At 42.4% G+C, this 23,734-nt stretch overlaps 1 protein-coding gene across 4 annotated transcripts in view; it reads right to left on the bottom strand.

The window, feature by feature from the left end:
* Positions 1-3,672: 3,672 nt before the first annotated feature.
* Eva1a (eva-1 homolog A, regulator of programmed cell death) overlaps positions 3,673-23,734 on the bottom strand; it is a 75,093-nt gene continuing 55,031 nt past the window's right edge. For all 4 annotated transcript variants that reach the window (XM_045152578.1, XM_045152576.1, XM_045152577.1 and 1 more), the window contains one exon: positions 3,673-4,796. In XM_045152578.1, coding sequence (XP_045008513.1) covers positions 4,423-4,796 — 374 coding nt within the window. In that variant the 3' untranslated portion in view covers positions 3,673-4,422. The remainder of the gene's footprint in view (positions 4,797-23,734) is intronic.

The raw sequence follows: 23,734 nt of genomic DNA, 5'->3' as shown, positions 1-23,734 counted from the left end.
CAAGACTTAGAGAAGAACACTTTGGAGAATTCTCTAATCATTAGGGTAGAAGAGTTTGAATTATGTTGTAAATAAAGTATAGATACAAGAATCATGCATGTATTAGAATTCTCCAGAAGAACAGAGCCAAACTCTTTCTTCTCTCTCTCTCTCTCTCTCTCTCTCTCTCTCTCTCTCTCTCACACACACACACACACACACGCACGCACGCACGCACGCACACACACACACACACACACACATGCAAAAAAATTTATAGGCAATATGCTAGATTGGAATAGTCCCACAATGCCATATCTATGACAAAGAGTTAGGGAAATCAGTAGGTGTTCAGTGTAAGAAACCAGAAACCTCAGAACAAGAGGGCCCATATTAGACCCTGTCTAAGACGAAAGGCCTGGAAGCCAACTGCAGAGTCACTGGTGCAAGTTCTCATTCAAAGGCTGAGTAATCTGGAGTCTGCTGTACATAGGAGATCGTGGCAGCAATGAGCCCACCAAGAAGAAGTGTTGTGAGAAATCCTGCCCTCTTCTTCCACTTTTTTGCACTCCATGCTCTCAGCACATTTTGTGGGCCTCTCATATTCAGGTTGGATCTTCCCAGCTCAGGTGGCTGACCTACCTGACAATTCTCTTTGTAAACACCTTCATATCAAGACACACTCTTTCCAAGTGGCTCAGGTTTTGTAACCTTCTCTTTTAAACCAGTCGCAATGTGTGAGTTAATCGTTAGAAGGTTTGCTTACTGGTGACCTGTGAAAGCTAAAGGAAAGGGAAGAACTTGGAAGTTGTTTCACTCTTCTGACTTGTGTCACCTTGTAACTTATTACTGACTGGCAGGAAACATTGGAAGGATATTAGCTCCCAGAGAAGGTTTGGGGATTTTCTTTGTCACTTTATGCTACTTTGATACCACAGATTAGGTAAAGGGAAAATAATAGAAATTAATTGACTCATGTGTGTAGAGCCTAGGATGTCCATGATTGAGAGTCTACATTGGCTAAGGGCCTTCCCACTATATTAAAACATGGTAGAAATGTCAAGTATTAACAAGAAAGTCAGGCCTGATTCATTCTTATCAGTAACTACTCATTGCCTCAGTTGGGTAACAATACAGTCGTGAGCAGAGAGCCTCATGATCAAACACCTCTTAAAGGTTCTATCTCTCAATACTGTTGTCATGGCTAATTTTAACAGGAGCTTGTAGGAGACATTAAACTATATCATGGGGTTGTATGGCTGTTTATCATGTAGCAAACTCCCCATCACCACCATTTTCATGCTCACAGATGTATTAAGAAGTTGGATATGGTTCTGAACTATAAGGTATGAGGTTTTGGCTGGGAGTATTTGTAGGTGAAGGCTGGAGTCACTGGGAGAGCTGTTTACTCACAGGAGAGATACTGGAGGAGATGACTGGGAGAAGGGTTCAGTTCTGTACCATGTTTGCCAGCATCACTGGCCTCCAGCCACTAGATATCAATCTAACCTGCAGGGACAACCAGAATGTCCAAAATCTGCACAAGACAGCTGTCCTCTGTGAGGGCATGTGGCCATATGAGAGTGAAACTTCATCAGGAAAGAGATATTTCAATTAATCAGCATGTGGGTGGTCATCACAACCACTGTAATACATGAAATGTCTCAGAAAGTGTGGATTGAGATCAGTAGTTCAAGATTATGATACATCAATATTAAAGGGAATAAAGGAGAGAGTGAAGAATAAAGCCTAAGACAGAATATAATCATGTAGTTGCTACACACATCTGCTCTGTATCCCATCTCCACTCTTCTTAGCTAGGCCTATCCCCTTGCCCACAACTCGCCCATGTCTGGTCTAGAGGAAGCACATTATACAAACTAGGCCACATAATCCTTCCTTGTGACTTTACATTCTGAAGCATGGAGTGAAGTGTCCTTGCTTTGGGATGATATAAATTCAGAAGCACCTACAACACACTCCCTGCCAATAGCAATGATTCAGCCCAGTGGGTTTGGATGTGCCAAAAGTTGGTGACCACCATGCACACGTGCTCAGGAAAAGGCTCCTAAGGAAAGTTGGTGGGGAGGGAGGTGTTTTTGACACCTAGAGATGATTTCTTTGGCTCCTAAGATCCCTTACATTTCTAAGATTTTCTTGACTTTTGTCAGCTAGTGTGATTCTCTGTAGAATTATGGAAACCCAGAGAAGCTGCACCAGAACCAAAAGCAATGCTTCCATGCCATCCCTTTTCTGCTGATTTCTGAGCTGCATAAGCTGGGTAACTGCCAAACATGCACCACCCCACCGATGTATGCACACACACATACTCACACACACTGGCTTGTTGTGTGGGAGCATGATTAGTAGTAAACAACCCAATGCAATGCAGTGGTAGAAGTATGATATGGTTTCATCTGCAGCTGAAGAAAATGAAATCAGAAACAGGGAGAGGCAGATATGAGATCCGTCTCTTGATAGTATTTGAACCCCTGGACCCAGGGATCCCTGCAGCTAGATCCAACTCCACCCTTCAAGGAATTAATCAATCAATGCAATTCAATTTGATCTATTTCTATTGCAGGTATAAATATCCTCTACAGAAACTAGAACCAAGAGCGGGGTGATAACCCTAAAATGTGAAGTTGACTATGGTCACAAGGCTGAATCCTTATATCAAGCTGAGGCAGCTGGTCAAAGTATTGATAGTACTTTTGGGCCTTCCATGATGCTCCTACCACTACAATAATGGAAGCATCATGGACTGGCAGATAAGGCAATGAGAACTGAGAGAGACATGTGCCCCAGCACCTTCTCAAGCACCTGTACTACTATAGCCCCTGCCTAGCAAGGGTCATAATCTTTCCCTACTATTTTCTTGGTTTGCTTCCTGGAGAGTAGTTATTGATAGCTCCATTATTCTAAGAAGCAGAGATGATAATGTAAATGGGAAGCTAAGGAAAATGGGATAATTTTTTGTGATTGGCTCCAAGGGACTCCAATTACAAAGGTGTGCACCCTGATTTTGTGATGCAGACTTACTAAAACATCTGGCATTTATTACCAGACAAAATTTGGCTATCTCAAATGGTATAATCAGACCAGCCACCAAGGACTTCAAGCACTGTTGGGCCCCTTGCAAACTGGCAACTTAGATCCCTAGACCCTATACCTGAGAGTGGATTGTCTAAGTACTAGAGACACCATGGCAGGAGCCTGACCATCATCTTGGTGTGATAACAGTGACAAAGTCAATGGGCAAAGGAGACCCTTCCAGTAGGAAAGCTCTGGAGCATGCAGTAGGCTAAGGAACCTATTGTTTGGCAAGATGGGGGAGTCAGCAGTCAGACAGAGTGCACTGCTTGTCTTTACTTACTGGAGGATGTTTTGCTATTCTCTGTGATCCAATACTAAACATGGCATGGTCTTACCAGTTTTTTTTCCAAACTACTTCCTCTCTCTATGTGATATTAGGTCACCATCTTACTTCTTGTCTTAGATAAGTTTTCTATTGCTCTGTGTACTTAACATGACTCAACTACATAGCAACCACAACTTATACAGTCGGAAAAACAGGGGGACCGTTTCTCCCTCAATCCCTGAAGAGCCTGATGGAGACCATACACACCCATATATTAGGTCTGTCATAGAGGCTGTGTGTAAGCACTGAGACACATACGCAAAGAGACTTGATGAAACATGTTAAATCCCATTCTAATTTTGTCTTTAATCCTCACCTCCAATTTCCATTCAATAGAAACTTTCTGAAACAAAATATTAAAACTCATGATTCTCAGGCGTTAGGAGAAATCTCTCACTTTTACTGCAACATTTCCACAAATACATGTCAATACATATATTTGATAAACTATTCAAAATTAAAAAAAAAAAAACTTCATCCTTTGAGAATGTCACATCCCAATAAACTGACACATCTCCCACAATACAGTTAATTCTATCCATTGTCATGAATGAGGTGGGAACTACACTAAAATAGGATTTTAATCCCTGAGGCGCCAGTAAAATGCAGGGGTTGCCTTTGCAATTTAAGATTAAAAAAAAATTAGTCTTAAATAGGAAGCATAGATCACACTATCTGATAATCGCCTCCACAGTATGGAGTCGTTTAGAAAATCGCATTTCCTGGGTTAAATTCACCCTGATATTCCCAGCTCGCATACTTATGTAAAGGAGTCTGCACAAGATTCTGAGAGCCTCAGAAATGGACAGAAGTCCCTTCCCAGGTCTCAGACCCCCATGCCATGGCCGAAAACGTGGTTTCAGCTCCATTCCAAGACCTGGAAGGGTAGGCGAGCCCACTTGGGTGCAAGGCCTGGGAGGACTAACAAGAGTCTGCATGCGGAATCCGTCCTTGTCCCGTGTCTCTCTGTAGAACCGCGTTGCAAGTCCCCAACCCTGGGTCCCTGGAGCCCCCACTGCACCCTAGTAGTAGCGGTTGAGGCTGCGTGCGGCGGGCACCTCGGGCTGCCCATTCATCCAGATCTCGCGGATGATGCGCTCGCGCTCCTCCAGCCGCTGCGCACGCTCCAGCTCCTCGGCCGACGTGAACACGTTCTTATTCAAAGTCCTCTCGAAGCGCCGGTGTCTCCGCACCGACATGTCAGACGCAGTGTCCTCGCTGCCGTCCTCGCTGTCACTGCTGTCGCTGCTGCAGTCTCGGTCCCGCAAGCACTTCCCCTGTGGGTGCCGCCTGCAGTCTGTGTGGCAAGAGATCCGCATCACCAGGGCGGCCAAGGTCAGGAGCAGCCCGAGGCACACGCCTGACACGAAGTACAGGGCCGCTCGCTCAGGGTTTTCTGCAGGGAGAGAAGAAGTTGGACAGGTAGCATCTTCCTGCACAGAGCTCAAGGACGCAGACCCATGCCTCTCACCAGGCCCCAAAGCTTGGACGGCAACCCGTATTGCCTTCCCCTGTGGCACACTTCATTAGACATCCAAATTATCAGTATTATTAAGCAGGGGGTGGTGGCTCACACCTATAATCCCAGCACTTGGGACGGCAGAAAATTGCTGAGAGTTCTAGGCCAGAGCAAGACCCCGCAGGAAAGAAGAAAATGTACTTGGGGCGGGGGGACGGCAAAGAGTGGAGAGGGAGACAGTTATTACCAACTGAATGCTGCATCTGCAAAATGCAAAGGGTCTATGAGATTGTTGCTGTTGCTTGCTACTTCTGTGTGGCGGCATGCATTTGGAGGTCAGAGGATAACTTCTAGGTATCTGTGCTCCACCTTCCTGTTTTAAAATTTACTTTATTTATTGAGAGAAGAAAAAAAAAACCAGGTAGATAGAATGGGCATGGTGGGGCCTTCAGCCACTGTAAACAAACTCCAGATGCATGAGCTACCTTGTATAAGCATCTGGCCTACATGGGTTCCAGGGAATCAAATCAGGGTCCTTTGGCTTTGCAGGCAAAGCTTTAACCATTAAGCCATCTCTCCAGCCCATTTACCTACCTTTTTTGAGACAGAGTCAATTCCTGCTGCAAATGAACTTCCAAAATGGAAGTCAGACTAGCTCAGCCAGAAGCTTCCATTCTCCAGGTCCCACTGCCCATTGTCATAAACACTGTTGACACTTTGCACCTGGCTTTACATGGGTTTTGGGCACTGAAATGGGGCCTGCAGGTTTTAAGCAAGTGCCTTTCACCACTGAGCCATCCATGTTTTTTAGGTTTAACTTTGAAATGATTACAAATGAAAAGTTAAAGAAATGAGAAGTTTACAGAAAGAAAGGTTCCTTAGTTAGCCTCAGCTAAATGGAAGAAACTGTGGTTAGGTGCCATTTGTATAAGAGATAAGCAGCTGTACAGGCACTTCACTGGTATCAGGTGTTTTTGCTGGGGCTGGGAGATGGCTTAGCAGTTAAGGCGCTTGCCTGCAAAGCCAAGGACCTACGTTCAATTTCCCAGGACCCACATAAGCCAGATGCACAAGCTGGCATATGCATCTGGAATTCATTTGCAGTGGCTGGAGGCCCTGGCATACCCATTCTATCTCTGTCGGTCTGTCTGTCTCTCTCTCAAGTTAATAAATAAAAACAAAAATAATTTTTAAAATGTTTTTGCTCATGAATTTACTCTTACAGCCACTTAAGTTACCTTTAATCGTTGTGATAAGCAGCTTCGAGGTGAGCCCATCTCCTACTATCCATGCCGCTGGACAACTAATCCCATCTCCTTAAGTAATTTGTTTCTAAGAAACAGTACGGCAACAGCATTGGGTGGTTGTCAGGTTAGGTTTTATCAGGTTATGATTCACTAAGATTACAGTTTCTCTCCCTCTCCATCTCTTTCCTTGCTCGCTAGATGAAACCAGCCACTGTGAGTTGCCCTACGTGGAGGTCCAAGTGTGAGGGAAATAACAGTGGCCTCCAGCCAACAGCCTTCAAGAAACTGAATGGTGCCAACAGCCATGTAGGTGAACATGGAAGTGAATCACTGCCTCTTAGGGTGAAGCTTGAGGTGACATGACCACAGGCCTGGCCTTGGAACTGCAGCCTTGTAAAAGACTGAATCAGAGAAGCCAGCTGAGCCACATCCCACTTTCCAAAGCACAGACACTGAGAGGTAAATGTGTGTGGTTTTAAAGCACTGTTTGGGGACAGTTAGCACATGGCCATAAAGAACTTATGTAACCAATGATTTAAAGACATCTAAAACCAGTAGTGGTACTTAAGAATGATCTCACCAAGTAAATGAGGAACTTGAGCTTCCTTGGTGAGAGAAGGGTGTAATTATTCTGTGGAGTGACCCATAAGATACACTCAGTAGAATCAGTGTCTTTGGGTGAGCAGCTGTCTCTTTCATTATGTTAAATAAAAACATGGAGCCATGCCTGGTCTGGGTCACAGGCCATTGTCAAGCTAACAGGATTCATGATGAATATCTGTAAATGAACTTTCCATTTCTTAAAAAAAATGTTATTAATTTATAAGCAGAGAGAGATCAAAGAGAAACAGACAGAAAAAAAATGGGTGCACTAGGACCTCCAGCCACTACAAAAGAATTCCAGATGCATGTGCCTCTTTGTGCATGTGGATTTACATGGGTACTGGGGAGTCAAACCCAGGTCCTTAGGCTTTTACAGGAAAGTACCTAAGTCACTGATCCATCTCTCCAGCCCCTAATTTTTCATTTGTATAGTCACTTGGACTATGAATCAATATATTGTTTGTGGTATTAAATAATACAAGATCACAGGTGACACAATCTTTTTCTAAATTTAAAAATATTTTTCAAGGGGATCTGAGGATATATCTCAGTTGGTAGAGAAAGAACATTTCTCAGTGGGGCTGGGGATGTGTCTTAGTTTGTAGAGTGCTTACCTAGCATACATGAAGCTCTGTACTTAATCCCCAATCCTGCATAATCTGGCTGTGGTAGGTAGCACATGCCTATAAACTCAGCACTTGGGAAGTGAAGGTAGGAGGACCAGGAGTTCAAAGTCATTCTGGGCTACACCTTGAGAATGAGGCAAACTAGGCTACATGAGACACTGTCACACACACAAAAAATCATTTATTGGCATGACTTCAAGATCTAAAAAAGTTTATTGAATCATTTCTTTATTTCTTATTTTTCATGGTTTTGATCAATGTTATAGACAATATTGTTGTGCTTATGCTCATGAGTTCCATATAATGGCTAGTTACCTAGGCCTTTAGCAACAGTTGCATCAAAGAACAGAAGCATGTTGAAATTTTATGCATCATAAATTGTATCCAGTAAAAGTCTCTACTGGTCTGAAATAGCATTGAACCCACATGTTAACATCCTTCTCTCTCTCCCTTTGAAACCCTCATGGAAATGATAGCAGTGTGAATAATACAGATGTGAACCACAGGAACAAAGAGTGGAGTGGTGAAGAAAACAGAAACCAAGGGAGTGGGCAAAGAGGTCAACAAATGGATACCAAGTGCACTTGATATAGCCTAGAGCTGGATCCTTTTCAGGTAATGACAGGAGATACTGAGAGAACTGAGGCACGGGCAGTACAACCCACCCTGATCCACTACAGGAGAGAAGGGCCACAGTAAGAGTATGAAGAAAAGACTCTGGAACCACACAAGGCAAGCAGAGAAGCAAGTGCCCTAGTTCATCTCCAAGGTCAACTTGATTGAATTGAGAAGCACCTAAGAGATTAATAAAGCACAGCTCTGGGTGTGTCTGTGAGGGTGTTGCTAGAAAGGACTGACTGACTAAAAGCAGACCTTTCTGAATGTGGGTGCATTGTCTCATAGGCTGGGGGCCAAATGAAATAAAAGGGGAAAAGGAAAAGTCTGGAGCAATGTCTGTCTCCCCCCCCCCTTTCTCTCTCTCTCTCGGAAGCCCTTTCAATATTTGTAAATAGCTACAATATAGATAGGTTTCAAATAACACTAACATTACCTTTGCCCTTTGAGTATTGTAATATTCTAGGTAGAAAATAACAGAAATGGTGTGGGTTTGGCAATCTTAGCACTAAGGAAGCAGAGACAGGAGGATTGCTGCAAGTTGGAGGCCAGTATGGTCTACATAGCAAGTTCCAGGCCAGCCAGATCTATATAGAGTCTGTCAAAAAGAGAGGACCTGTTGGACAGCTCTATTTGGATGCATTGGAAAGAACATGAAAAACACTCATTTCTGGGTAATAACGAACAGGAGGTAGCCTCAGCACCCTTCTGCTTATTCATTGGCATACTCCTCTGCCAGGTACCATGGGGCCACAGAGAAGGTGCCACCTCTACCGTCAGCTTTGCAGTGTCACTGAGGAGTTAACGACACGGAAGCCATGGACTGCACCCCATGCTGCACTCATCTCTGGTTAGCTCACACCTGCCTGATGGCAATTAACATACATGAATTATGTAACACCACACCACATGGATACAGCTTGAAAGGGACCTGACTTACATCCAGAGTTTGGAGGAAACTTGGATAATTCATAAGCTTTCTAGTACAGGAAATGTCCCTGGGACAAATAAGAACCCTGCATGAGGCCTTCTGTGATTTGGTTAAATCCCACAATTTATAAAGTAGGAGAATGGCTCTGGTGTTGACTAGTCAAATTAGTCTGAACAAATCTCACCCTCATGAAAACTCCAAGTCCCACATGAGAAAGCACATATGACAAAGCAGAGTGGGAATGGAGTGCCTGCAAGAGTGTGGACATGTGAGGCAACCCCGGGCCAGGCTTGGAGACTGGTGAAAAGTCAGGCTTAGCATCAAGACTGTAGAGGTTCATCCTGGGTGGCCTTTATCAGACCCAGCCCCAGTGACAACTCAGAAGTAATATCACTAGTATAAAGGAAAGACCATTGGCTGGAAAAAAAAAAAATGTGTTTTGCTGTTTATCAGGATCAAACCTCTCCCAAGGGCTGTGTTCTGGCTTGGCTCCTTCATGCAGAGCTTTCTGGAAGCTCTAAAACTGGCTTGACTTGGCCTCTGAAGTCTGCCTTCAGTTGTTCCCAGAATTGATTTTCTGCCACCAGCTACACAAGGGCAGGAATAAGGTCATTGCACCTTAGGTGACAGCTTGTCAGAAAACCCAGTGTCCTCCCTATATCCACACACCACCCCAGGCCACATGAGGCCATTAACACTGCCTACATCTCTGTGAGTCTTGAAGGGTCTAAGCTTTGCCTCACTACTCTGCTTTTCTCCAGGTGAACGATCTTCTCTGTGGAAAAATCTGCACAGACGGCTTTATTATTTATTTATTTTTAATTTTTTATTAATTTGCAAGGGGAGAGAAGAGACAGTGTGTGTGCACTCATGCACATGTGCATGCTAGGGCCTCTTACAGGTGCAAATTCCAGACACATGCATATGTGCTTCATGTAGTTTCAGGGGAATCATACCCTGGGTTGGCAGGTTTTGCAAGCAAGTGTCTTTAACTGAGCCATCTTCCCGGCCCCATTGTTTAGTTTTTAAACAGGTCTTACATAGCCCATGTTGGCTTTGAACTTACTATGTAGCTGAAAGACCCTGAACTCGCCTCTTTAATGCATCCAGCTCCTAAGTGCCAGTATTAGAGGGGTGTACCACATCATCAGGCTTGGGGTAAAAGAAACCAGTTTCTACTACTGTGGTGGGAATGCTATTGCTCTTTTCTATGCTGGACCTACCTGAGGAGATACCTAAAGTGGACAGATGTGTTCACCTGCCTCACTCCTTGCATCTGTCCTACCCTACCAGGCTTGACTGTCAAGGAACCAATTTCCACAATCATGAGGGCATTTTCTTTGTTCTGTTCTATGCTGCACCTCTGAGGTGGACTTGCTCATTTCCTCTTTCATTTATGCTACCCTCCCATGGGTCCTTTTCCCCATATCACTAGAGGCACACTCCTTCTCACACCTGCACTTTATCACAGTGAGCTATCCCAAGTGAAGAAATGGCCACCCAGCAAAGTAACTCGAAATACCAACAATACTCTGGAGGCCAAAGGTTCTTGTGAGACAAGGTAATACACCCTTTGCCCAGTCAGTTCCACTTCTGGGTTTTCAACAAAGTAGAAGGAAGGCCTAATCAAATTGTCAGCTTGTGGATCATTAAAAGTTACATCTGATGACAGATCACTCTTGGTTTTTGGCACAGATTGCAAGTATAATTCTAAGATTTGAGTGATGTCATTATAGCAAAATGCCTTTGTTCTTGTCTATGTTCATGTGAACAAAGTTCAACAACTGTATCTATAAAAAAAAAAAACCTAGGAATAGAATGGTCATTGAATAATGCCTCATTATTACAAGTGGATCTCCCTTTCTCCCTTTCTCCCCACATTTTCCCTTTCCATCCTTCTTTCCCTTCTTTTTGTATTTTTTTTTAAACAACCTCTCTCTATGTAGCCAGATTATCCTAGAATTTGACATCCTCCTGCCTTAGCCTCCCAGATGCTGGAATTCTATGCAAGTGCCACCATACTCAGGTGCAATAAATGATGTTTATTTGTGAATGCATCATGGCAGATGGGAACTGACCCATCTCTTTAAGAGACCAATTCCCTCTAACGGTGCGTGTTCATGCTAGCATGTGTTTGTGTGTATGCATGTGGTGGCTAGAAGTTAACCACAGGTGTCTTCCATGTTTACTCTCCTCCCTACTTTGTCAGGCAAGGTCTCTCAGTTGACTCCACAGCTTGCTAATTTAGCTAGCCTTACTAGCCAACTTTCCCCAGAGATCCCCATCTGGACTGGCATTTGTGTGGGTTTTATGGATCCAAACTTCAGGCCTCATGCTTGTATGGAAAGCACTTTACCTATTGAGCCATCTCTCATACTTCCATTTCCTATTAATTTCCATTTTATGTATAAAAACTCCCTTTTACCTGGTAACCTTATATAAAACCTTTCTCACATGAACTCATTTTCTTTTACCTTAAACCATTAAATTTTTTTCTCCTTCTTCCTTAGTCTCTCTCTCTCCCTTTGCTTTCTCATACTTTTAAGCATCCTTTTCTGCGTGAGGTCTCACTTCATTCTGCCAGCCATTTTTCTCTAACATAAGGTGTGCATAGGATCATCTTTAACTCACTCTTTTGTTTCCATCACCTGAAGTCATTCATCTTACCCATTCTCATTACTTTTCCGCCCTACATTTCCACTGCCATTTCCTCATACCCGAGCCATCCCTACAGCTTCCTTCTTGGCCCTCTACTGTACTTAGCACCTGGATATCAATTCAGCAATTCAAAAAGTTTAAAAATGTGGTTTTTATATGTGACTATTTTTTCCAAAAAAATAAGAAAAGTGGGCTGGAGGGATGGCTTACTGGTTAAGGCCTTTGCAAAACCTAATAATCTTGCCGGGCGTGGTGGCGCACGCCTTTAATCCCAGCACTTGGGAGGCAGAGGTGGGAGGATCATCGAGAATTCGAGGCCACCCTGAGACTACATAGTTAATTCCAGGTCAGCCTGGACCAGAGTGAGACCCTACCTTGAAAAAACAAAACAACAACAACAACAAAAAACCCTAATAATCTGACTTCAGTTCCCTAGTACCCATATAAAGCAAGGTGCAGAAAGTGGCAGATACATCTGGAGTTTGTTTGCTGTGGCTAGAGGCCCTGTTGTGCCCATTCATTACCCCCCCTCCCCCGCCCCTCTCTCTCTCTCTCTCTCTCTCTCTCTCTCTCTCTCTCTCTCTCATCTATCTGCTTAAAAATAAATATTTTTTTAAAAAAATAAGAAAGGTGCTAAAGAGCTGCTCAGGAAGTAAGAGTGCTTGCTGTACAAGCATGATATCTGAGTTCAATCTGCAGTACCCATGTAAAAGGCCAGGTAGGGCCACACCCACATGCAACCTCAGTGCAAAGAGGAGTGAAGACAGGATAATTACTGGGGATCTCTGGTCAGCCAGTCTGATCAGAAAAAGTGGCAGCTCCAGGGCTAGAGAGATGGCTCATCAATTAAGCTTAAGGACCTAGGTTTGATTCCCCAGAACCCATGTAAGCCAGATTTAATGGTGGCACCTGCATCAGGAATTCATTTGAAGTGGCTAGAGACCCTGGTGCACCCATTCTCTCCCTCTCTCTCAGAAATAAAAATAAAATATTTTAAACAGCTGAAAATTTTTTGCACAAACATAGACTACCCACAGAATGGGAGAACATTTTTGCCAGCTATACAACTGGCAGAGGCCTAATTTCTAGAATCTACAAAGAACTCAAAAACCTAAACAACACAAAATCAAACAATACACTCACAAAGTGTGGCAGAGAACTGAATAGGGACTTCTCAGAGGAAGAATTACAAATGGTTATCACACAATTAAAAAATGTTCAGGGGGTTTCCGGTTAGGATGGCGGCATAGGTACCACGCCAAAGCAGCCTGGGGGAAAAAAAGACCAAAAAAACTCAGCAAAATACACACTTTTACTACAAAGTGAGGTGTATAGGAAATTGAAGCAGCAGCGGAGAATTAGAAGAGATCCAGAGCACCCAGAACCCACACAGGCCGTGAAAGCGGCCCCGGCAGCTCTGCCAGCCGCTGCGGCGGCGCACCAGAAAGCCGCCGGGCTCGGCTCCAGCCACAGGAAAAGCCAGGTGCAGGAGCTTCCCCTCACACCGCGCTCTCTGCAACTCAGGAAACGTGAAGGGAGAGCGGCGCTGAGCAACGGAGGAGCAGATCACGAGGTAGAAGAACGCATGGAACAGCAAGAGATCCAGAGCAGTTGCGGCTCCCTCCCCACCCCACTGCCTGAGCCCAGCTCCGCAAACAGAGCAGTGGTCCTGGACCCAGCCACGCCAAATTGAGCCAACAGTGGGACACAAGCAGGAACAGAGTCTGGGAGCAAGATCAGCGGCTCTGGCACTGGTAACAGCGGCCCCAGCAGCAGCAGACCCAGGAGCGGCAACAACAGCCAACCCAGCAACAGCAGCTTCAGCAACAGCAGTGGCTCCAGAAGTGGCAGCTACAGCAGCAGCAGCAGCAGAGGCAACAGCAGCAGTGGGCCCAGCAGCAGCAGCTTCAGCTGCTCACAGACCCAGCAGACGCAGCTTTTGCAGCAGCAGTTCCAGCAGCGGGGGTGCTGATCTGCAGGGCCACAGTTGCCAGTCTTGGTTTGCCCCGCAGGAAAAGCCAGTGCCCAGCTCCAGAAATCAGAACAGCAGCCCAACGACCCAGGCAGCAACTTGACTGAGACCAAACTCGTCCAAGGTAACTGGGTTTGCACCAGGGAAGGGTCTCACATAGTCACAAGCTGATTTGGATCCCTCAACAGACCAGAAATCTTAACCTCTATGTTGATAGAGGATCTGGTTGTTATAATAACTACTCTGGCATACATACTTGGGGCTGATTTTGACTGAATGGGTACAGTGTTTAGTTAACTTTTACAATCTACCTGTATTTTATTCCACTCAGCCTACTTGAATACTCCCATAGCAGGGAAACTCAACCCCTAGGAGCACCTTTGTAGATACTCTCAGAGTCTTGAGAGCCACATCTAACACCTTAAGCTCCTACCCTAAAAATATATAACATCAAATCAATTGATACAGCTAAGAATACCCAGCTAGCTAGAAAATCCAAGCATTAACTTAATCCAAGATGCAAAAATATATACATTATAACACAAGAAACACTAAAAAGCAAGACAATATAAATCCACCTAACAGTATTAATGCATCAGAAATGACCTCCAGTGAGAATGAGTTAGAGGAAATGCCTGAGAAAGATTTCAAAAGAATGATTGTAAATATGTTCAAAGAAGTTAGAGAACAAATCAAAGGAGTCAAAGAGGAACTTAAAGAGGAAATCGAAGGAATCAAAGAAGATGCAGGATACCAATTTCATGAAATAAAGAAGGCAATACAAGACATAAATAAGGAAATAGAAATAATAAAGAAAAACCAGTCAAAATTACTAGCAATGAAGAACACAGTTAATGTAATAAAAAAAACTCTGTAGAAAATCTCACCAGTAGAATGGATGAAGGAGAGGACAGAATATCTAAGCTAGAAGACCAAGTGGCAGATCTAATACAGGCCAACAAAGAGAAAGACAAACTTATAGAAAAGTATGAGTGGGAATTTCAAGATATTCGGGACACTATGAAAAGATCCAATATTAGAATTCAGGGCATAGTAGAAGGAGAAGAATTCCACTCCAAAGGCATAGTCGGTGTCTTCAACAAAATCATAGAAGAAAATTTCCCCAAAATTGGGAAAGAGGTGCCAATACAGATACAGGAAGCCTTTAGAACCCCAGCCAGACAAAACCTGGAAAGAACCTCTCCTCACCATATTATAATCAAACTGCCAAACACACACACTAAAAAATGTTCAGCATCCCTAGCCATCATGGAAATGCAAATAAAAAGAACTATGAGACTCTACCTTACCTCAGTAAGGATAGCAAACATTAAAAAATCAAATGAAAACAAATATTGGCAAGGATGTGGAGAAATAGGAACACTCTTTCATTGTTGGCAGGAATGTAAGATGGTACGACCACTATGGAAAACAATATGAAGACTCCTAAGATGGTTGACTATAGAGTTATCAACAGACCCAGTTATTCCCTGACTGGGCATTTACCCTAAAAGCTCCATGCCTCAGTTCAGAGATATTTTCTCAACCATATTCATAGCTGCTGAATTCATTATAGCTAAGAACTGGAATCAACCCAGGTGCTCACCATTGGACAAATGGATAATTAAGATGTTTTATCTACATGATGGAATTCTACTCGGCAGTTAAAAAAAAAAATGACACAGTGAAATTTGTAGAAAAATGGTTGAACTTGAAACAGATCATTTTCAGCAAACTCACCCAATCACAGAAAGACAATTATTGAATTGTCTCACTCATCTGTGGCTCCTAACCTGGATCTGCCCAAGATGCTGACATACATTATAGGCATCTCAAGGACCAGACAATAGAGAGGGTAGGGATTGAGGAGATGGTGATTGGGGGGGGGGGGACACACAAAACTGAACCCAAATAGAACTGGTACCATAAAACCCAATATCCTGGAAGACAAATTTGAACCCTCATCAGGACCTTAGAGAGAACACCTGAATCAAAGAGCCATGGAGAGGGTGAGATGAAGACTGATCTTAATTTCCTACTGTTTTTCTTTTTCTTTCTTTTGTATATTTTCTTTCTTTCTCTTCTTTCTTTTCCCTTGGCACTGGCCCATAACTGCCAGTACCAGGATGTGATTAACACCCATAACGAGCTATTGATCAAAGAGACCTGCAAAGTTTCCCAAAAGAAGGCAGACTTCTGTCAGAACACAGAGGTTAATGGTAAGACCCTACTGCCTAAGACATCATATGCTGTCAGTATGGAACATGGAGAGACCTGGCTGGAATTTGGAATTGAGCCAGTCCCCAGACAGCCTGACTAGTGCTAGAAGGTGCTACATGAGCTACTGGGGGAAAGTAGCAAACATCTGTCTGAGCAACTTGAGGTCTAAGCTACTCAGAAACCAACAACTGATGTGATGCTCATATAAGTGCAACAGTGGTACACAGCCATGGTGGGTAACCAACTGCTTTTGGATTGGCTAACAGATCTGCTCAGTGAAAAGGAACCCATATCTAGAACTGGGAACAAGTCATAATCATATCCAGATAATGAGTTTTCTCTCCAATATCAAGTTCCCACCAATCTTAGGCTATAAGAGGGCCCACACCCATTAAAGTCTCTCTAACAATGCTTAGCTTATCCCACTTATCCTGTGCTGACTCCACTCTCTGTTGGAGAATATGCTTATCTTTTACAGATGGAAGCAGGACCTAAGGAGAGAAATGTTCCATCACACTTCACCAAGCCCCAGCTGAAACCATAGAGGAATTGGGGAAATAAGCAAGAGTGCTGCTTTCTTGGTGAACATGATATCAGCACAAGGATGAAGGAGACACAGAGGACACACAACACTTACCAACGGATCCAGAGACACAGAGGCTCCTAAGAGCCCGTCATTGATATAGACCTCAAACAAACCCAATATGGGTCAGGAAATTTTGTGGAAGGGTGGGGAGGAGGGAAGATTGTTAGAGCCACAAATTGGGACATTATACACGGAGACATTGCCTTGTCCCCATAATGGCTACCCCCCACAATGCATAACCCACAATCCCCATGAGGATAACTGTCATCCCCAATGAGGAGGATCCCTTTGGAGAAGGGGCAGGAATGAGGGTAAAGATGATACCAACATGTGCTGTTTACATACTGAGTATGTCCATAACTAATAAAAGAAGAATAAAATAAAACACTTTTTAAAAACTGGCAGCTCCAGGAAAGAAGTGACCGGAGTGCTCAGTATTGCATTATCTCTATCACACCTTCCAAGGCTCAGGGTCTATTGCAGAAGAGGTGGCAGAAAGAATGTAAGAGCCAAAGGAAGGGTAGGACTCCTGACAATGTGTTCCTTCAGACACAAAATGGCCTGGATATCCATGACTTCACAGTGCCTGACACTACCTACACAACACTATCATAATAGAAGGAAAAGATCATAACATCAAAATAAGAGAGAGACTGATTGAGATGGGGAGGGAATAGGATGGAGAATGGAGTTTCAAAGAGGAAAGTGGGGGGAAGGAGGGTATTACCATGGGATAATTTTTATAATCATGGAAGTTGTTAATAAAAAAAAATTGAAAAAAATGAATTGATGTCCAAGTACCTTATCAGCTCTAATTTAATAATCTCAATATCCCAAATTCAAAATCCTGAAAATACAGTTTGAAATTACACATCAGAATTTTACCCCACTCCATAAATATTACAATGGGAAAATACAATATATTCCTACTTCTCCAAACTCCCCAAATAATAACTCCTACATAGTCACTCAAAAAATAACTTCTGTTCTTAAGATTTCTCCCCATAAAATGCAAGTGACTAAGTCTATGTTTTATACTGATGGTTGTAACAATAATGGGAAAGACCAACAAGACATTTTTATTTTTAGAAATGTATCTATCTTGGATACTTTAAATTTAAATTAGATACTTTTCTTATTCCAAGACATCTGAGGATTTTATAGTTGTGACTATCCAGCCAAAATTAATCTACTCAAAGAACTGGAAAATTGTGAAACATAAATAATACTGATTGAAATTACATAGTCTTGAACTTATTTTTTAACATTTTGAAGTTCCTTAATAATTTCCAAGAAGAAAGAGAGCTACTTCCTACTCTTTTGAATAATATATTCCTACAAGTTATTAACTATAATTACCTATAGTTGGTTGAAAATTATACTATGCCTACTATTTTCTTCATTAAGTAGATCATAGTCAATATAAACCATTGCATGGAAAAGGAAAATAAAGCTGTAAAGCATGAAGTGAATAAAAGCTACTTGTCATCAAGTTTATACATTTAAAAGAAAATGGCAGCTCCAGGCTCAACAAGAGAATCCACCTCACAGAAACAAACTGGAACACTGGTAGAGTAGGACACTCAGAATTCTTTGGCCTTCATATGCATGTGCATAGCATGTACATATGCACACATGCCACACTCATTATATTTACACACACACCCCACCACCAACAACAGCAGCAACATCAGCAGCAACAATAAAAGGAAAAATAGGAATGTCAAAACCCTCAAAAATCTGGTTCTAGTCTCTCTTCTCTGTCATATCTCACACTTTTCTATAAAGCCATATCTCCCTCCAATATATCCCAAACTCTTCCACAAAGCCTCCCCGTGCCAACATATCTGATACTCTTTCACAAAGTTTTCTCTCCCTGCCAACATGTCCCACACTCTTCCACAGAAGCACTCTGTCCAAACTGCCCACAGTCCACAGTGTCTACTTCTGTGTGTATGTGTGCTGTACAATCATGTTTATATGTGTGCAGATGCACATGTTTGAGTGAGTACATGTGTCAGAGGTTGATATCAGCTGTCTTCCTCGATCACTGTACTTTATTTATCGAGACCGTCTATTACTTGAACACAGGGCTCACTAGTATAGTTAATCTAGTTAGCTAGCTTGCCCATTGCTGGGACGAAATATCCAACAAAAGCAGTTTAAGGAATAGTTTACTTTTGGCTTTGATTTTAGAAGGGAAGCCCATCCTGGAAAAGAAAACATGACAAGAGCAAGCTGGAATCACATCACCACACCAACAGGGAAGAAGTAGAGAGACAGTTAAAAGCAAGCAGGATCAGAATATAAAATCTTAAAGTCTACCCTCAGTGACACTTCCTCCAGAAAGGCCCTCCTAAATGTTCCAATCTTCCAAAACAGCACTATTAGCTGGGAATTAAGTTTGCAAACATATTAGTCTGTGGGGGACATTTTATATTCAAGCCACCACTGGGAGAAAAGGAGGGAGTGGAGAAGGGAAGGAAGGAGAGAGAGAGAGGAAGTAAGGAAAGGAGGATTGAAGTAAGGAGAAAGAGAAAGAAGGAAGGAAGGAAGGAAGGAAGGAAGGAAGGAAGGAAGGAAGGAAGGAAGGAGGAAAGGAAGAGGAGGGGAGATATAGATGATTGTTAGGATATAGATAGAAGCAGATAGACAAGAGAGGGCTCTCATTTACTGAAACTTTGCCAGGATCTGGGGAAATCCCTTTGTCCTGGCCATCTACCTTTAATCATGGCTACAGTTTAGGACAGTGAGCAAACACTATTTCCCATGTTTAGAAGTTGAGGTTCAGGTGGCACATATCCTTATTTTCATCATGATAGAAAACTATACTTAAGACTAATGCTAGAAAAAAAATTCTGACTTTCACATCCCGTCCTCACCTGACATATTCCACAGGCCCGATTTATAATGTGGTTTTGTTGTATGAGACAGGCTTTCACTATGTAGCCCAGGATAGCCTGAAACACTTACTCCTACTGCCTCCTGTGTGCTGGGATTACAAGTAGATGCCATCACACCCAACTCATAGACCTAACTTTGGAAAATGCTATTCTCATTCTAGTTTAGCTAGCTTTCCCCATCCTGCCTCCCAGATCAGAAAACACCCGCTTTTACAGAGATTGCAAGAGAATCCCAGTATAATCAACAACACAGGGGAAAGTGGTCCATTGGCACTCATAAAGTACTGAACTGGTTGCACCTTAGGGCCGACCCTCATAGCCAAAATAATTTGTATCATGCTTCCTAGTTGTTTCTCTGCAGATAGCAGAACTAGAGCTCTGTGGGGATTGTTTTCACTCTCCTCTAATACTTCCTGTTCTGGTCACTTCCTCTTGGCCAGTGATCTACCCTACTCTTGACCAGACCCAGACAGCTGTTCATTACCCAGGAAGCAGGCTGTGGGGGCTATTGTGGGTTGTCTTCCCCTTAATAAATAAAAATAAACATATTGCTCTATCTTGTTTCCTGCAGAGCCATTGTTTGAATGGGCAGGAAGAAGCCTTATGTAGAGGTTCTGAGGCTGAATTCATTTGCACACTGGGAGTGCAGATCATACCCACCAGGCTCTACAGGGAAAGGCACAGCCCAGGTCAGCTCTTCTCCAAGCCAAGGTACCATTTTCTCTGACTGGGCTTTCTTGTCGGCCCCACAGCTGCTAATCTTTTAAATGGAAGGGATTACTTTTTTTTCAATGAACTTTAAAGAGAATTAAGAGATTTAGATGGATTTAGAGAGTTCTTAGTACAATGCCTTCACCAAGCTCTTAAAATATACAGATACCTCTTGGTGAGATTCTGCCCCACCTCATAGGAAAGGAAAGTCTCCCACTAATACTCTGTCTTCTTTGGAATGTGGAGGAAGAGTCTCTTCTTTCTTCTATCCCTGACTTGGAGTACTTGAGAATCTGTCCCACATGAGGCCAGCTCTGCTGTGTGCTTCTTGGTTTCACCTCTCCTCCCCACTCCTAGGTAGCAAGAATCTGATGAGGAAGTTTCCATCCTTCCCCATTGCTCATCTTTCTACCCTGAACTGGGAAAGAGCTGGGTTCTCCATCTTCCCTGAGGCTGAAGAGTGGCAGGGAGAAGACTCCATCATTTTTTACTTCTCTTTACCTCTGCAAAAGACTATTCAATCTAATGCTTTCATGGGTCCCTGAGTTTAGAAGAATGTGATTAATCAGCCCCTCCAATCTAGGAAACCCTGTGTATAGTTGTATTATAATTAGTTACATAAATCCCCTTTTCTAGTTGACAGTGAGAAATTTAAGGGTTCAATTCATATGAGTCATTTTGGTTCTCATGGCTGCCAGAACAGTGTGTTCATAGTATGTTCCTCACATATTTTATGAATAAATTAAATCACAAATTATGTTTAAATGAAATTATAAGTATATAATTTCTAAAAGTTCAGTTACTAAATTATATGTTGATACATGTGTCTATGTTTGAATGTGTGGATATATATGTATATAAGTGGGTTGCCTAACCTCATCACTATGACCAAAGTGCCTAATGAAAACAACTTAAAGATTTATTTTGACTGATACTTTCAGTCAACCATGGATGGTTGGTTTGCCCCTGAACTTGGGCAGAACAACATGGCAGTGCAACTAATGCATTGGAAAAGAGCAATTCACTACACACTTCCTCAACTGTTCAAATTTGTGATCAGCTCTACATAACTTTACTGCTAAGGGTTTACATTAATTTCACAAAAAAAAAAAGGTTATTTAAACTCTGACCACCACCTACACAGTCAAGCACAGCAACACTTGCAATTTTTTTAGTTAAATGAAAAACGTAAGCCAGGTGTGGTGGAGCATGCCAGTAATCCTAGCACTTGCGAGATGAAGGCTGGGAGATCCAGAGTTCAAGGCCAGCCTTGAGAACATGACACCCTATCTCAAAACAATAACAATGACAACAAAAAGAATGTGTATATATGTATGTGAACATGATGGTCCAAAATGTCTTCACTAAAAAAGTTATTATTATAGGGCTGGAGAGATGGCTTAGCGGTTAAGCGCTTGCCTGTGAAGCCTAAGGACCCCGGTTCGAGGCTTGATTCCCCAGGACCCACGTTAGCCAGATGCACAAGGTGGCACACATGTCTGGAGTTTGTTTGCAGTGGCTGGAAGCCCTGGCGCGCCCACTCTCCTCCCTCTCCCCCTCCCTCCCTCCCTCTCTCTCTCTCTCTCTCTCTCTCTCTCTCTCTCTTTCTGCCTCTTTCTCTCTGTCTGTCACTCTCAAATAAATAAATAAAAATAAACAATTTTTCAAAAGTTATTATAAATACAAATGGAAAATATTTATAATATTAACAGAGACAAAGAGCTAATATATGAATAGTACCCAGAAAGACCATTAAGAAAATGACCAACAATAAAGAAAATGCACAAGAACTGAGCAGGCCGCAGGAGAGCTCATCAATGCATCTCTAAAACAGGGACTGGTGCTCTGCGGTTTACAAACAACATCAGGAAAGACCACCGTGTCTCTTCCTATAAGTGTTGCCTATGTCTGCTGTTGGGCTGCAGTGGAAATAATTTAGTAGAATACAGACTAGAAAACAAAGCTGAAAATATTTACTCTCTGGTGCTTTATAGAAAAATGTTGCTGACCACTGACCTACAGAAACAGGAAATAAATGACACACATCAGTTTTCATCTATCAAATTGTCAAAACTCAACAACAAAAAAAGAAAATATTGCTGTAGGGGCTTTTCATACATCTTTGAAAGAGTAAATTGGTATAACTCATTAAATGGCAATTTGGTGATATTTTTCCTAACTATATAAACATATTGTCATCCAGTGGTTCTACCTGCAGAAATGTATTCTGCAATTTTATTTGAACATGTATATTATAGTTATTTATTGCAGCTCTGGTTGAAAGGATTTGAACCATTCCTGTTGGCCATAAGCAGAGGGCTGGTTATATAATGGATGGTCCGTCTGTGAATGGAACAGTAATTTTTAAGAAAAAAGAAGGTCTCTGTGTACTAACCTATACCTGTACTCTGACATACACTATCTCCAGGATGTATTGCTTAGAGAAAAAAAAAATGTTGAGGCTGGAGAGATTACTCAGTGGCTAAAGGTACATGTTTGCAAAGCCTGACAGTCTCGGTTCTATTCTCCAGTACTTACAGAAAGCCAGATGCACAAAATGGGGCATGCTTCTGGAGTTCATTTGCTGTGGCAGAAGGCCCTGGAGTGCCCATATTCTCTCTCTCTCTCTCTCTCATTCTAATTCTCTCTAATAAAAATAAATAAACCACTTAAATCAGCAGGCGAGGGCTGGATAGATGACTTAGGGATTTAAGTGCTTGCCTGTGAAGCCTAAGAACCCAGGTTCAATTCTATAGTACCTACATAAACCAGATGCACAAGGTGGTATATACATCTGGAGTTGTATTTGCAGTGGCTAGAAGCCCTGGTTTGCCCATTCTCCTTTCTCTCTCTCTCTCTCTCTCTCTCTCTCTCTCTCTCTATCTTTCCCTCCCTCCCTCCCTCTTTAACTGTCTCTCAAATAAATAAATAAAATATTTTTTAAGTAGGAGAAAAAACGTAAACTGCAAAATAATATGGTTGATCCACTACCTGTGCACAAAATCAGGAAAGAGCATGTAATCCTGTTTTCATATATGGACCTAATGAATTTTGGAAGTAGGCTTGGGATATAGTTCAGTGGTAGAGTGCATACTTAATATATGCAAGCTCTAGGTTCACTTCCTAGTAACACACACACATACATACACACACACACACACACACACACACAGACACACACTTCTGGAAGAATACATAGACAGCTTACACTTGGAGATGGAGAGGAGTAAGCTTCTTGCTGTATGTCTTTTTATATTATTTGCTTATTGAGCTTTGTAGATTCATCCTTTGATGGACTGAGCATCTGATAACTTCCACACAGTATTCCAAATGCTAAGGATGTATGGCAGTTAATAAACACAAATCTCTTCTGTTCCTTGGAATCCATCTACTAGTATGGGGGATACATAATAAGCAAGTAAAACACATAATGTATTAAATAATGACAAGGTGCTAAGAAGAAGGTCATCAAGTACCCAGTGTGTGTTAAGTGCAGAATGAAGACAGAGTGAACAGCAGAAACTTACCAAGAAGGTAACTTTTAAAGAAAACCCCAAGAGAATGGAGAGTGAGCCAAACACGCTAAATATTTGAATCATTGAATTAAATCAAGTAATCATTCCATTTATTCTAATAACCCTACTATTAATAAGGTTATTATTCTCAAGAGTCTTATATTCAGGATCCAGTACATGACCAGCAAAGAGTTAAAACAGGAAATGTTAACTCCCTCAACCCAAGTGCTGAGCTAGGAGGAAAAAAAACACATGTGATGGAAACATGGACGTGCAAAATAGTCTGTG

The sequence above is a fragment of the Jaculus jaculus genome, chromosome 6, assembly GCF_020740685.1.
Source record: "Jaculus jaculus isolate mJacJac1 chromosome 6, mJacJac1.mat.Y.cur, whole genome shotgun sequence".
NCBI lineage: Eukaryota > Metazoa > Chordata > Mammalia > Rodentia > Dipodidae > Jaculus > Jaculus jaculus.
This window is presented reverse-complemented; position numbering and strand designations above follow the sequence as displayed.